Source organism: Acanthochromis polyacanthus, chromosome 3, assembly GCF_021347895.1.
Source record: "Acanthochromis polyacanthus isolate Apoly-LR-REF ecotype Palm Island chromosome 3, KAUST_Apoly_ChrSc, whole genome shotgun sequence".
Classification (NCBI taxonomy): Eukaryota; Metazoa; Chordata; class Actinopteri; family Pomacentridae; genus Acanthochromis; species Acanthochromis polyacanthus.
The window spans coordinates 33824690-33840990 of record NC_067115.1 but is presented as its reverse complement, the minus strand read 5'-3'; the positions used below and the strand labels follow the sequence as shown (position 1 = coordinate 33840990).

General features: G+C 42.5%; 1 protein-coding gene across 1 annotated transcript in view; it reads left to right on the top strand.

Annotated features, from left to right (window-relative positions):
- The window catches only part of lrba (LPS responsive beige-like anchor protein), a 204036-nt gene that overhangs the window by 61597 nt on the left and 126138 nt on the right, over positions 1–16301 (top strand). Inside the window, 10 exon segments of the mRNA XM_051945532.1 lie at positions 473–626; positions 1553–1733; positions 3375–3493; positions 4089–4196; positions 4318–4459; positions 4844–5198; positions 12512–12678; positions 14506–14590; positions 14884–15017; positions 15748–15809. Coding sequence (XP_051801492.1) covers positions 473–626; positions 1553–1733; positions 3375–3493; positions 4089–4196; positions 4318–4459; positions 4844–5198; positions 12512–12678; positions 14506–14590; positions 14884–15017; positions 15748–15809 — 1507 coding nt within the window.

Genomic DNA, 16301 nt, shown 5'->3' with positions numbered 1-16301 from the left:
AAGTTTTAGATCTTTGAGTTCATCTCATAAAAAATGGGAGTAAAAACAAAAGTGTTTTTATTTTTGTTGAGTGTAATTTTTCTCTGCTTCTGGCTCCATACTTCATGCGCCATCATGAGGGTATTTGTATTTTAATTTTCTCATCTACGTATTTCATAGCAGGAAAGCAAATAACTGTTTTCCCATCACTCACCTTTCATCCTTTGCAGGGAACAGTTCAAATCTGACTTTATGAGAGAGACAAATGCAAATGTTTTTGTACGGATGACATCTGGTGATAACTTTGTGTTGCAATTATTCAAGCAAAGTAAACTACATATCCAAATAGTATAGATCCTTCCTAATAACAGTCCATTCCAGGTGTGCCTCTTGGCTTCTTTCATTCATTGTCAAAGGTAATTTTAGAGGGTAAATGCTGTTTTTACACTGTACTCTGTTAACAGAAATTGTCTTTCTGTCCCCTACCTTTTAGTCACTCCACAAAGACAATTCTGGACTTTGTGAACAGCAGCGAAAACGTCGTGTTTGTCCACAACAGCATACACCTCATCTCCCAGGTGGTGGACAACCTCATCATGGCCTGTGGAGGCATTTTACCGCTGCTCTCTGCTGCCACCTCCTCCTCTGTGAGTCCTTTATGTTTATACTTCTGTCTGTGGCTGTATATGAGGCTGATGTCCCCGGTCACAGGAAGTTATCCATCCACATTGACCTTTCCCAATCACATTAGACTACAGTTAGCTGCTTCCTAACATTGTTAGCTTGTTTTTTGTCTTTTCTGACCTCAGTGGCTGCAGCTGTCTTACATGATTCTTTATTTCTGCCAATGACCCGATCTGTCTGTCTGAGGAAGGGTTAACGTTCAATTCCATTGTAATTTGGTTGTGTCTGCCCTGTAACCGGATTTAAACTGAAGGAGAAAAATCACAGTTTTACAGGCTCGGGTGCATTTTCAGCATATGTGCCACATATATTACTTGCATGTAATATGCACAATTTAGACAACCAGTAATAATGCTCTATCAGTATTGTAGTCATCAAAAAATATGTAAAATACCACTGATATGTGCAATAATTATTGTTAAAGTAATTCATTTTCGATTACTAGTACTTATGAATATTTTGGTTGTTTTTTTAATACTACCTTCCTTAAATGTTGCACCATCTTTGCTGCTACATCACCGCAAATTTCCCCACTATGGGACTAATAAAATGTTATCTTAGCTTAACTTAGCTTAGAAAATTTTCTCTTAGCAAGTCTTATCTTAGCAAAGCTTTTCTTATCAAATCTTATCCGAGCAAATCGTTTCTGAGCAAATCTTATTTTATCTTAGCAAATCTCATCTTAACAAATCTTATCCTAGCAAATCTTTGGAAATCTTGTCTTAGCCAATCTTGTCTTAGCAAGCCATTTTGAATAATCCCTGGATATCTAACATAGCTCAAGGACCAGACTCAGGACCAGTGTAAAATTTGACTATAGTGCTGCTTTTTGACCTTTGTGCTCACTAGTCCATCCCTTCCTGTGAATATTGTTTCTCTCCACCACCAGCATGAACTGGAGAACATCGAGCCGTCCCAGGGTTTGGCAGTGGAGGCCTCGGTCACCTTCTTACAGCGCCTCATCAACCTCGTGGACGTTCTCATCTTCGCCAGTTCCCTCAACTTCACAGAGATAGAAGCTGAGAAGAACATGTCGTCGGGGGGCATCCTTCGACAGTGCCTTCGCCTCGGTAAACACATTTTTCAATCACTTATTATTTCTGCTAGCTATCTTTTGCATTCTTTCTCTTTTTGTCCCATGTTTTACTCCCTAAATCGTGCTGGGTTTTCACATGTTTAGCAGTCTTTCTACTCATATGTGTCCCCTTGCAGAAATTCCTGCTTTACCTCCTCCTTTTACCAGGCCCTCTGTCCTCTCTCGTTCATCGATCCACCTCACGTCAGCCGGCAGTAGCCCTCTGTATCAACCCCAGTCATGACTCCCTGTAGCCTTTTTGATCCCTCCCCTCTGTATTCTTTCTTTTCTGCCCTCTTCCTCTCAATCTCCAGCTGCTCTTCTCATCCCCTCGCCTCTTTCCCTCTGCTCATATCGGCTCTCTCTTATCTTGTTATTGTAACCCGACTGCATGGCAACACTTTAAAATGGCTGCTAGCATGATATAGTGAGTTGTCCATAATAGCCTTGGCTGTACTGTACTGCAGGTAGCCTGAGGCCTTTCTCTGCCTTCTGTTCCAGGCTATTAAAGTTTGCTCTGACAGCATCAAAAGCTCAGCCTCACAATCGCTGAATAAAAGATAATGAAATTCTTACATTATTCATTTTTTTTGTGTTGCACCTTTTCAGCAAAGCCGCATCAACACTGTATACACACAGACACTTAGTGTGCAAGTAGTGCAATACTTTCTACACTGAATTAAATCATTTCTTCTTTGCTCCATATATGTAATGGTGCGTGTTTAGGTATCTGTTTTTGCTTTTAGAGACAGCGGTGGTTACAAACAAAGGGGCTGTCAATGCGCGAACTTGTTATCCAATGAACATTTCCTCTCTCGGATATTATTGCTGCTGCTGGGGTTTTGCAGGAAAGCGATGCCACCATAGTGCAGGTTCAGTTTTAGAAAGCAGCCGTTATGAAATGAATATTTGATGAGGTATGCGCTCCCCATTGCTGGCACCTAATCTGATTTTGGAAAACTGTAACAAGGTTTTAGCGTCTCCACCCCTCCCTCCCCTTCTCTTTTTATAAATGGTCGTATGAAAGAGTGGTCCTAATGGAAAAGGCGAGCCCATTTCCAGACGGAATAATTCCCTCCTTCGTAATCTAAATGCCTCAGAGTTAACATTTGTCAGTTGTCAAGCACAGAGCAGTGGGGGGTTGGGAGGAGCTCCAGAGAGGAGCAGTACATTAAATTACAAGCGGTAAACGTGCCAGTTTTGAAACCCACCTAAAGTTGTCAGCCCACAAGATATTTTCTTTTTTGTGGCGAAGGACGAATCTTCCTGCCTACTCAGCATGTGCACACCCCAGCAGTGTCATTTGTTATGGGAGCTGCACACTGTGGATGTGATTCAAGAGCACACCCTTGCACTATGACCTTGGGAGGAGAGGTGGAGCAGGGAAGAGTGAACGATGCTGCCAGAGTTGGCCAGAGCGCTGACCTTGTCACGGCCCCGCTCTTTCTCTTTTGTTTTTTGTCTCCCTCAGCTACTCCTCTTGTGGCTTTCTCGGTTTATGGGCTGCAATTTCAGCTAGATTCCTCTTTTGTTTGAGATTTTTCAACACTAAGAATTTTACTGGTGTACATATGTCGCTGGCAGTCACTTTATTCATATGATGTCACATAATTTCTATTCCTCCGTCCCTCCCTAGTTTGTGCTATGGCAGTGAGAAACTGTCTGGAGTGTCAGCAAGCCCAGTTTAAGCATGGTGCAGAAGGCTCAGCTCGGAGCAGCGCTGTCCTTGGAACAGCCAAGTCTGCATCTGCACAGGCAAGTATCCCAGACAGTCTCCTAAAGTCATTATAATGTGCATTTTTTATACCTTTTTTTATACCATTGTTCGCATTAAAATTTTCAGTAATCAACTCTCTTGTACTGGTTGTTCTTTGTATTACACAAAAAGCTACATTTTAATTTTTTTTGTCCTTTTCCCGTCCGTATTATTAACCCAGAAGGAGCCTTGTCCTTTGTCCTGTTCACCAGCAGCAACCAAGTGTTATTGCATTATCTCATATCTTATTATATTACAGCATGAGTTGCTATTTGTTACACTAGACTAGGCCCTTTGTCACTGCCCCTTTGATTTGATACAGTGACTTCCAGTAAAGTCATGTTGTTCTTCCCTGAACCGGGTGTTAAAGCTCATTTATAATGCAGTGGCTCTATAGAAAAGCCATTATGTTAAGGACATGATCTCAGGAGGGATAGCTTCCCTAAGCTGTTAAACCTTACCCTCCTCCACCAAGCGCTCATGGATTCATAAATATCCCGATCGGTGTAAAAAGTGCTTGTGCTCTTTGCGCTTCACTTGCAGATAATAACACATTTCACTTTGTAATGGTTTGATGTTCCTACGTGTGTGCAGAGTCCTGTTGATGCAGTGACAGGTGGCATGTCTCCAATCAGAGACTTGGACCGGCTGCTTCAGGACATGGACATTAACCGCCTCAGGGCTGTTGTCTTCAGAGATATTGTGAGTTGTACAGTAAACACATTCATTATTACGTCTGCGAAATTAATCATCGCTCCTCTCACTTGTTCCATTTCGAAGAAGACACATGTACAGATTGTTTAGTGTGTGTTGTTTGTTTCAGGAGGACAGTAAGCAGGCTCAGTTTCTGGCTCTGGCTGTGGTTTACTTCATCTCCGTTCTCATGGTGTCCAAGTACCGTGACATCCTGGAGCCCCACAATGACAAGAAACACCCTCAGCGCTCCCAGTCAGCTAGAAGTACAGGTACACAGAAACCTGAAGGAAAAATCATTGGAAAGATACCACAGATTTGTTGTTGCAGTTTCCAAACTTTTCCTACTTTTGTGCCCTAAATGCAAAGCCCTGTACCTTTTATCATTGCACTTTTTATTATGACCTCTTCCCTTTTTAGATTGCTCGTTTGAAAAATGAGGCTCGACATTGAAATGTTCTACACCTTATTAAACCACAGAATAAGAGAAAAGCAAAGAAAAAAACAGAACTTTAAGCAGTACTTTTTAGCTTTGCCTCATTTTTTCCCCTGTAAAATCATCTTGTGAGCCATTGAGGATGTACACCGCTGCTGTAATTAATCTCTGCTATGACTTTATGTCTCACATTTCTTCATTACTATCCGTGTCTTCTTAGATAGCGGTGCCGTTTCGGGTGGAGCAGAAGTGGAGAATGGCTTCTCCCTGAGGCGGTACGATTCCGGCATTGGAGATGACCACACCTCAACGGCTGCAAGCGAGGCGGATCTGTCATCCTCTGGCGCTACTCACGGTCCAGACGCCATCTCGGAGGCCTTGTCTACGCTGTCATCTGAGGTCAGACCTGCTCAGGCTGCTGATTCAAAGGGCAAGAATGTGAAGGACATCCTGCGCAGCCTCGTGAGCCCTCCAAATGATGATGTCATGGTGGACCCAAGCCTGCTTCCACCAGCGTTTGTAGGGAGCCTGGGCGACGCAGCCAGAGAGTCGCTGCAGTTTCGCTCTTTTGATCGGTGAGGACCCGAGTTCGTAACACACACGTACAATAACATACCGTTCTTGGCTAATTCTGCAGTGCGTTTTGGTGATTGTGTGGGGAAATGTCTGGCAATTCCCCTGTTGTTGAGACCTGACGGCTTCGTCAGTTTCTCCAAAGCCCATATGGTCTCTAGTCCTGTGATTGTAAAGCTTTACAGTTGACAGTTTCATACCATTTATCCCAACATACCTGTAGGGGACTTTTGAAAGTCAGACCTTGAAGACCTCAGTTTGCTATCCTCAGAGGAGGCTTTGGTGGATCTTGGAAAAACATTCCATAACAGAAACCCTTTTGAACTGGGGAATCGTAGTTTCTGACTCTTTCCCTCTTCCTCCCATTGTTCTTTCTGTTAGCTGTCGATGCAGGTCCTCATCCTGAGCAAACTGCCTTACAAAGAACCTGTCTTAAGGAAAACACGAGTCCTGTCTGAGATGAAGAGACAGAGACAAAGCTGACGGGAAGATGTTTCTTTTCACCTTGCCACTGATATTTAACAGCTTTCTTTTTCATCTCTCCTGCTTCTCTCCCTCCTGTCTAACATTCAAACTGGGTTTTTCCCCCCTTTTCTTGAATAAAAGCTGCATAATTTGCACTGCCTTCGGTGGTGCAGGGTGAACAGTCAGGAGTAAAGGCTTCAAAAGCAGCGCAGGGCACCGAAGCCGCAGACGGGCCCAGGTGAGAGAGGATGGTTACTGGTCTGGTTTGCATTTGGAGCGTTGATTCTCAGACAGACATTTACAAACGGCAGCGGGGGGGGAGAGAAATGGGAGTAAAGGGAGAAGGAAGTCTTCATGGGGAAGGGTGTCAAGTCAAAGTTCTCATATATTGAAGAAAGCGCTTCTACATTTTTCTCTGTCTCTCACTCACAAACACAGTCAGTCTGCCTGCCCCCAACTGTGGGAATTCCACGGCATCTCTGTGATCGCGTGTCTTTATCTGAGGAATGCTTTGTCAGGTCTCAGGGCACTCCTCATATCAGGGGGATTAGACTGGCTCCTGTCCGCTGAGCACACTCAGTAGGAAGAGAGGACGTCAGGAGAGCTGGAGAACGTAGACTAACAGCTCGCTGGCTGCCTATGGGAGCCTCTTCATGCAAAGTACACAGCCCAGGCACAGACAGCAGCATTACCACAGCTACCTTTAAGAAGGAGATGAAAGCATCATGGAGGCATCTCACCTGCCTTTAACAGTTATCTCGTTATCAAATAGAGGAAAGCAGTTTAACAATAGTGCACATTTTTATAATAAAAATTGCTTCAAAAAGAGAGAAGAATGTGTAGTTTAATTCCAGTTCTGCTCATTTTAGTTGTGGATCAATACACATTTGATTCTCTATTGACGGCAGCAGAAGGATTTATGTGCGATTTAAAGTAGCCTACACTGTGTGTGATGAAAGAACATGTGAGCGATTCACAAATGTGGCTCTGTGATGCGTCTTAGGATGCATAGACAATATTAATATTACACACGATTTGACGACGGTAAAAATCAGCAGCCTTATCCTTTAAGTTTGTTTTTTTAATTAGCTGTTGAGACTATAATATGTCATCACTATATATTTCATCAAAGATGACCTTTCCAGTGACTAAATAGAGGATATCAGATCATCTTCAGCTGTAACAATGTTTGGCATTTATTTTGCTTGATCAGTGAAGTAAAAAATTCATTAGTTGTCTAAGCTAATATACATTTCCTATCATTTACATTTCCTAGTGACTTAAACCTCCTGTTGTCTTTATTTACAGGCAAAAAAATATATATTGTTTTGTTTTCTGAAAAAAATCCAAAAAGTCTGCAAAAAGATTCCCCAAATTTCTGAAAATTTGCAAAACCTTCAGGAAGAAAAATCCAATAATTCCTTAAAAGTTTTCCTTAAAGGTTTTATAAAAAAAAAATCCCTCAAATTTGGCAAGGAAATTCTTGTAAATATATATTTTTTTAAAAATAAGTAAAAATCTTCCAAAAAAAAATCCTAAAAATATCTAAGTGATTATGTATATATCAGTAAAACTCCTGATATTTACTTTCAGAACATTCACAAAAAAAAATCAACCAAAATCCAGTGAATTTCACTGGATTTTGGTTGATTTTTTTTTTTTTGGTGAATGTTCTTAAACATTTTTAACATTTATTTTTTTTCAACCAAAAATGTTCTAAGATTTCCCAGAAATATTAAAAATGTGGACATCAGAAGTTTCGCTGTGAAAATATGTTTATTCACATTTTCAAAGTTTAAAACGGGTCAAATTTGACCCGCAGGACAACACCAGGGTTAAGTGATAAATTGACTGATTCAGCTCACACAAGCCTTTCTTCCATATGTTCCACCATTGTCAGGTCTCATTGCTGGGGTACCATATTACTCTGATACCACCCATCACCCGTGTCATTTTCAAGTTAAAAACCTATATTTATTCTCAGTATACTGCTTTTTATCACCCTACTGCCTCTCAAACTTTGCCAATTACCTCACGACACATGTAGATATGTTCCAATGGTGTTTATTATCTTGTCGTAATGACTTTATCACTGCTCAGCATCTCCCACTAACCCCTAATTCTTCCAATGACACCAATACACGCCCGAGCTGACATTCTACACCGACATCTCCTGCCAAAACATGGCAACTTTCCGCTTGCCCAGAGGCCTGGATTTATGGGCCCAAAAGCAGGGATCCCCCAGATAAAAACTGGGGGTGGGTCAGAGGGTGAAGTATCCACCCTGATTTATTTACTAGTGGAGACCTGCTGGATTTCTCCCATGCATTTCTCAGCCATGCCCCTGTTATGACAGCCAGTCTGCAAATATTTGCTGACACTAACCAGAACTAAACAGTGTCATTGTACAAGTCTGTGATTTAGACTGCATGGTTCAGCAGAATATGCGAGTGTTAGACATTGGGATATACATGGTGCAGTTGTTTGCATTCCTGGCAGCAGACTGCGCATGCATGTGAGAGCTGATGTACAGATGAGCTGTGCTGATGGTAAAATGTTGTTAATGTAATGCTAACGGTAAGCATGTGAAACATAAGCACAACTTGGAGTTTACACCTCCCTTTTTGTATTTCACACAATAATTTGGAAAAAGTGAGGCTCCATGAGTGAGGAATTTATCACAGTAGATGCATATGAAGGCGCAGATAATAGAAGACTTGTCTTCTTTCTGCTCCCTTTCATTCAAGTTTGGAGAAGTTTGTATTTACATTAAATTTTTATTTTATTTTTTCCACAAATGATTGAAATAAAGAATAAACAAACATAAAGTTCACCTGCTGTAAATTAACTGAGAGCAAACTTAAACCTTCATCTTACATGAAACTGGCAAATACGTCATCTCCTTTCTAACTGTATTGTTGTCTCTTAAAATTGCATATTTGTGTAGCTTGAAGATTAGTTTTTTAGATTACTTGAGAACTTGAAATTGCAAGGATTCATATTACAGCCTGATCCCTAAATAATCAACCTTCATTTGTAAATACACATGTTGCTGAACGATAAACTAGAAATAAACTCAGTATACAGTGAGGATATTTACAGGCTGGACAATAAATATCACATGTGTAAGACGATGGAATTAAACTGAAAGGAAGCACAAATAAGACCACATGCAACTGAAATTAGAAAATTAAGGCACAGAGAAGGGCTGTGTGCTGAGTCTCCTTGTTATGAAAGTATTAACGAGTTGCACAAGACATAAACACAGAATATTCATAAAAGTAAAAGATAAGAGGCTTTCTTAAATCACAAGATAGGGATTGATCTCATGTGGATTCAATCTGTTTTACTGTTTCCTGTTTTTTGTGTAGTCCCAGATTGACTTGTTGAGACCGGAGCTCTGTTGGGACAGTAGAGTGGATTCAGAATTCTTAGTTCTTATTCAGACTACAGGTGCATTACTCTGGCTGCATGTTTGCTACGCGTTGCTGTCGTGCAAAATCAATTTAGAATCAATCAAATGCTTCCATATTGTTATTGTGTGTAAAGATCTACTTGCAAAGTACTGTACATAAATAACAGGATAAAACATTAATGTCCCCCCCCATGCCAAATTTTAATATTTTCTACCTTTGCCTATTCTTTCTGGCTGCCTCTTATTCTAAATTACTAACATCCAACCACTGCAGTTCCGACATCTTTCATCTCTGTCCATTTATTGTGCAGTATTCCTCCACGTACTCACAAGAACACATTGAGATTCTGCTATTCTCATTTTTCGTGGGCACTTTGGTCCCAGTTGCTCCACTCATAAATCACTGATGTCATCAAGGTAATGTCCGTCCCAAACTCGATGTGAGAGTGTTGGAAGTTGATTTCAAAGGTGTGTGTGTGTGTGTGTGTGTGTGTGTGTGTGTGTGTGTGTGTGTGTGTGTGTGTGTGTGTGTGTGTGTGTGTGTGTGTGTGTGTGTGTGTGTGTGTGTGTGTGTGTGTGTGTGTGTGTGTGTGGCTAACGAAAACCATTTTAACATACACATGGGTGTGTGAACCAAGAGGGGATCAAAGCCATGCTGAAAGTGTACACTCCCCCTTCTCACGTCACTCTGAGGTTAACACTTTAAAGAACGGTATTTTTATGCACACACACACCGCAGACATTTTGTTACACGCTCTCACACTTGTTTTACCTGAAATAGCACAGATTACCGGAATAACAGTGTTTGCTGCACTTACCTATTGTAGGTTAAAGCCTTTAAATAATTCAGCCTCAGCACACACACACACACACACACACACACTGTCTCTCTCTGCCCTGGGCTCCTGCTTGTGGGTTGAGTGGTGCCGCTGACGGCTGATTAATCGACTGGGGCGGCCCACTCATGATAAGTGTGGCTAATGACCTGCTGAATAATTCACTGGGCCTTTGCTGGGGAACAGATGGAAGGCCAAACACATACTCGGGCATGTTCACTGGCAGACTCCTACACACTCGTGCACCCATGCATTTCTTTGTACACTCGTATGCATGTATTAAAACACACACACACACACACACACACTTCCAGCCTCCACGCACCAGGGGTCCTCCGTCTCTCCGTCCCATCTCTGCTTCTGTTGACACCCGTGGTGCTTCATGTCAGCGCCGCCCTTGTTCCCTGATACCACCATCCAGCCCACTCACTATCTGAACAGAAAAAGAAAAACCTCTATTTTATCTCCACCCTGTCTATCAATACCGATGTTACTCTTCTTCCATCGCTACTTCACTTTTTATGTATCACTACGGACCTTCACTGTGTGTATTTTAAACACCACTGTCAAACCACTGGGATCCTGATGCAGCTCCATTATTTTCACTCAAAGGAAAGCTCAGCTGTCAGGGTTTAACATTCACCGTAACTTTTAATAGATCTGATCAGCTGTCTTAAATCAACAGAGAGCAGCCTTTGATACCGCAGCCAGGTATCTGTCTGCACCACAGGGAGCCAGACCCAACTGTCCTGTTGTGTGTGTGTGTGCGTGCATCAGAGAATGAACACACACTGACTCTGGGAAAATGTATGTTAGCTCTTCTGTTTGCGCCTGTGATGTTTCTTTGCACATTTAAAGGCATTATGGAGGATGTTTTTGTTGTTTAATTTGTCTGATTCACATAAAATGAATATACTGACCTTTAGTGGACTTGTATGTATGGTTTCTAAAAGAATAAAAAAAATAAAATAAATAACTGTGGACATGGCAGGACCTGAAAAACATCAGCCAATCAACGCGCTCGGACCGAGGCGTTTGGTTTGCTCCCTTTCCTGTCAATCAAAAATCTTCCGGCTCAGGCCTAGTTACGTAGATTACGTACGCCTTGGACTTATGTGTTTTGTGTATGTGTTGCTTTGGTATAGCTTCGAAGTTAGCGGGCGACTTGTTTTGCTCATCTTTTTTTACATGATGGCAGATAAAGATCTAGGGGGACCCAGCCGTGAAAGACAACTTCACGAGTGCTACGCAAGTTTCTGGAGGGGGGCGTTTCTTCGTAAATGTTAAGAGGAGGGGGGTGAGGGAGAGGTTGTATGTGCGCATGCGCATGCTACGTTCAAATTTGTAGGAAATTAAATCTCCTCTAATGCCTTTAAATTTGTGCGTTTGATGAATCCTCGCGTGTCTTCTGAGCCTGCATTGGTTTGTGTGGCTGAGAGGGAGCAGTAGCCAGTGATTAGACCCGGCTTCCCCTGTGTCAGCACTGATAAGCAGGGCCAGGCTCCCTTTGATATGGCCAGTGGTCTGTCAGAGCCCTGGTCTGAACTGACAGCTTATCTGCATGCTGCTCTCCTCCCATCTGCTGTTCGCTGGATGGGAATTGAACTCCACTTACTCGTACCGCATCACTGTGGGAAACACTTCCTGTTACTTTGCGGGAGGGAACCTCTCAAGAGGCAGCATTGTTGTTACCAAGATAAACTGTATGTTCAAATTAAACCTGGCTGTCATTGGGCTTCGATGAATATTGAGATTTGAGGAGTAGAATTCTGTAACACTTGTAATTTGCTGTTTGACTCCTAATGTCAGGATCATTGCAACAGGATAGTTCAGTTTTAAATTTTGGAATGATTAGTTTCAGCAGCGATGTGTTGAAATCGTCACTAAATTGTGTTTAGAAATAGGTTTGTTGAATTTAAAAAAGAAGGATTTCTACATTCCTAAATGAACATTTATATTAGAGAAGCTACTGCTGGGATATTCCCACGGAATCCAGAGAATCATCATAGTGGGACTGACATAAAAGTCAGACTATATCAGTTATATATGTTTCACTGCAGATATAAAAGCTATATATTAAATAACTTTTTTAACGTGTTGTGATAACCAAATGGTTCAGACTTAAACCACATGGGCTCAAATACTTATTTACATATTCACACACATATATGCATGTAGTTTAAAATTCTTATATTTGAAATATTTCCCTTGAAGCCTGACTTGAACCCAATTGGATTTAGTGGTCCTATTTTCTAGAGTTTCCTCAAAGTAATCCCCAATACTGTGTGCCTGAAAGTGCCCATGTGTTCCAGTCAAACTAAATATGTCTTAGTAAACAATTACCATAGTAATCATAATGAAAGACAACTGGTGTTCTGTTTCTTGTGGCGAGATGAATGCGACTGTTTTAAAATATTTTTGACAGAGAGGCCATGTAATAACTCTTGGAGTCTTATTGATGAAAGGATTGGTGTTGTTCCAGACATGCTGTGTACAGAAGTCTTGCAAGGCGCGCTGCAAATTGGCACCATCAGCAGTTTTCTTACAGTCGTTTTGTCAGGGTGACAATAAATGAATAATTTGGTTCTTGCCTCTACAGAAGTGTCGTTGTTGCTCCCAAGAAAGTGGGCGTGATGCCATCTCCAAGCACCTCCACCCCTGTCGCTGCCACCGCTGCCTCGGTGTCCAGCGGGACACCCATCGACAGCGTCGCCGTCGTATCTTCTGGTGATGCCTCCCAGAGCACGTCTGCAGACTCTGCAGCTGGTGAGCACACACACACACACACACACACACACACACACACACACACACACACACACACACACACGCACACACGTATGTACAACCACGCTCTAATACTGGAGTGGCCGGTAAGTCGCAGCCTGGATGAGTCTGCTAAGGAAAAGTCAATATTTATTTAGAGATTTTGCAGCTCTGTGCGTCTAGTAGACTAATATTGTGTTTGCACGTTGTAATCCAGTTACCTAAGCCTCGAGATGACGGAGTATAGAGTAACAGTAATTCATTTATTCATAGCAAAACTAGAACAAATAAAAAAATAAATCTTGCAAAAATAAATTAAAAAAAACAAATGGAAAAGAGTTTTTACAGTAATCACTTTTTTTACTAGTTTGTTTTGGCATTCAGGCAGTTATTGACAGTAGTGCAGATACAAACAGGTAAGGCAGGGAGAAAGAGGGAGTTTTGACGTGCAGCCAACTGGAAATCAAACCATGAAGTTGCGTTTATGTGGTATGTGCCTTAACCGTCCAAGGAGGAATCAAGGTAGACGAATAAAATAACATATTAAAGTCTAACTTCTTTTTTTTCTGGTTTATGAGCACACTAACTGTTATTCACTAATTCAGAGCTGACAATAAATCAGAGCGTCGGCAGCTTTTTTTTTTGTCACCTTTCTGCTTGTGTGAATGCGTGTAAAAGTGTGGTGTTTTTTTCTTTGAGGAGTCTGTGTGTGTTTAAGAGAGGAGGGTTTGACACGAGAATGAGGATTTGTATGTTTTAGGACATTTACCGTAGAATCAGGTCGGGGAATGCGCGTGTGCGTGTGTTTGTGTCTGCGTGCGCTTGTAAATAATGAGACCTTCAGCTGCATGCATAGGCCGCTCAAAGTCGGCGAGCAGTGTTGAGTAAATATGCTTTGTGAGTGCGTGTGTGTTTTAGTGGGGCAGTGGGAGGATTAATGGAGACATTCATTTACTTCCCTTATTTGAAGGAGCTACTTCAGCTGGAGAGGGATACTCTCACCAGGCCCACATGGCGCTGTTTAACACCTTACATGCACGCACACACGCGCACACACATTCCTACGCACATTGCACCGTGTGTCATTCCTGAAGAGTTATCCCTGCTTGGAGACCGTCCTGGCTGGAAAAACAAGTCCGCTGCAACACCAGAGGAATCCCCCTCCTCCATATTCAGCTGGGCATTAGCTTATTTATGAGCCACAGGGAAGTGAATTTACAGCCAGATCAATCACACCCGGACTTTGTACCTCGTGTGCCTCTGTTTCCAGAATGAAGTCGTAAAGCACCTTTTAGTTGTATAATGAAACAGTCACAAAAACAGCCCAGTGGGGTGAATTGGTATGTAATGACTTAATGAGGAAAAACAATTTAAAGAATATCATTTTTTTTAACGTGTGACATTCCAACACAGGTGTAATACCGAAAATATTTTTAATATATTGTCCGAAAATAGTCGCACTGGATAGAGTAAAACCGTGGGTGATAATGGAAAGTTACCATCTTTTCAGTTTACAGGTTTTCATCATGAAAACCAATACATTGTAAATTGATAAGGAAGACATATTGTGCTTGAAGTAGATCATCCGCTATCTAACCGTAAAGTTATACTTGTACCCCCACTTGCCCTATTCGACCATAAATCCCCCACTTCCATACATTTGAATGGAGACCATTGTATTACTTCATAAGAGGCATGTTTCCACACAGGTTTATGGTGCGTCTCTGGTCGTATAATGTATTGCGGTGTGTGTTTGTGTGCGTGTGCGCGCCTCGTTCTTGTCCAAGATCCAGACTAATAACAGAGTTCTTTGGTTTCTCCCTGCAGCAGGCGGCCAGGTTCCAGCCAGCGCTAGCTTGCCATCTGTCCCCCCACTCTCCCCTGTGACCCAGAACACAGCCCCCAATATGAGGTGATTCATCTTCTTTTCTCTCGCTCTCTCTCTTGCACACATGCACTATCAGCTGTTTATGCACATGAACATACACAATCACTTATTTATGCATATCCACTGATTATTGCTTTTCTCCTGACTCTGTTTTTTCCCCCCTCCTTCATATTAAAAACAGATATTTTGCTGATGTTTTATTTTAAAACATGTGTTGCAGCTTTTCCTGTATTTACTTTTGGAGTTGCAGACAATTTAATTCTTCTCAACATCTACTCTGTTTGTTTGCTGTTTGGATCTTGTCCCCACATTTTCAGCATCTCCGAGCGCCTGGAGCACGCTCTGGAAAAGGCGGCTCCTCTGCTGAGGGAGATCTTTGTGGACTTTGCGCCGTTTCTGTCTCGCACCCTGCTGGGCAGCCATGGACAGGAGCTCCTTATTGAGGGCACCAGTGAGTACAAAGTCATAGAAATTCCTTCCAGTTATTTTGAAAAGTGACCTCAAGGATGCAGCACGCTATATATAAATGCAGTAGCATCTCCAGACTGTTGTTAATATAATCCAATACTGCGATGGGTGTGCGTGGAGCCCAGAGCTGCTGGTCGTGCTGAAGGTTTCCAGGGGCCAGGTCAGAGGCCAGGCCACTAATAGCAGTGTTTGGGATGTCTGCTGCCAGCAAACAAAATGGAAAGTTGATTGATAGCTGCATGGGGGCCTGAAAAGAAGGCAGGGGAGGGCAATGTGTACATGCATGTGTGTGTGTGTGTGAGTGTGTCATATGAAGAGCAACGGAAAGACCAAAGGCTACTCTGCCTTCTTCCCGTCTGTGTCTCTGCTGCAGACTCTGGACACTCTGGTGGCCCCCTGCCCTCTAAAAGCCCAGGGTTTGCCATTAGGGATCAATGGGACATATGCCGGCCAAGTCAGGCCTGTAATACAAGGCCCAAATATGTATTAGTTTACAGTAACATCATGTCGGCTCATTAGGCCCATCAATACTATGTGCTCCCTTGCAGATGGCACAAGATTAGGTAATCCCTGTCGGTTTGTGTGCGTGTAGCTGTGTGTATACATGTTCACAAGTATCCGGGAAACTCGATGAAATAAAACATACAAAAAAGAAGTGTTTATTTGTCCAAAGCGTACTACTCTCTGACTCCCTTCCTTTTGTATTTCTCCAGGCTTGGTGTGTATGAAGTCCAGCAGCTCAGTGGTGGAGCTCGTCATGCTTCTGTGTTCACAGGCAAGTCTGGCATCTTTATCTGTTGTTCCCCCCCCGTCCTCTGCTTTTCCACCGCTCTGATTTATCAGGCTCACCTTGAGTGCAGTAAATCTACAGAGCCTTATCTTTCCTCCAGCCCACCTTGTCTACCTTTCCGCATTCACCCTTCCCCTAGCGTGGGCAGAGAAACCAGAGAAAAGGCATCTATGGTCCAAATATTGGTTTGAGGGTCAAGGGTGGGCGACCTGTCCGTGTCACCTCTGACCTGAGCGCCGGCCCTGGTGGATGGGGCCAAACTGATGAGGAGGGATAATGTAGATTTGATGGTGCTTTGCATTGATTATCCCTCTCCTCTCTGTTGTCTTGTGGGTGTTTTGTTGCCAAGTTTATTTAGCTGCTGCCGGATTCATGAATACTAATTCAGGGATCATAAGCAGGCGTGGGCAGATCAATGATCGGGCCTGTCAATAGATCACTGCAGCATGGCTGATTAGCATTAGGAGACACAAAGCT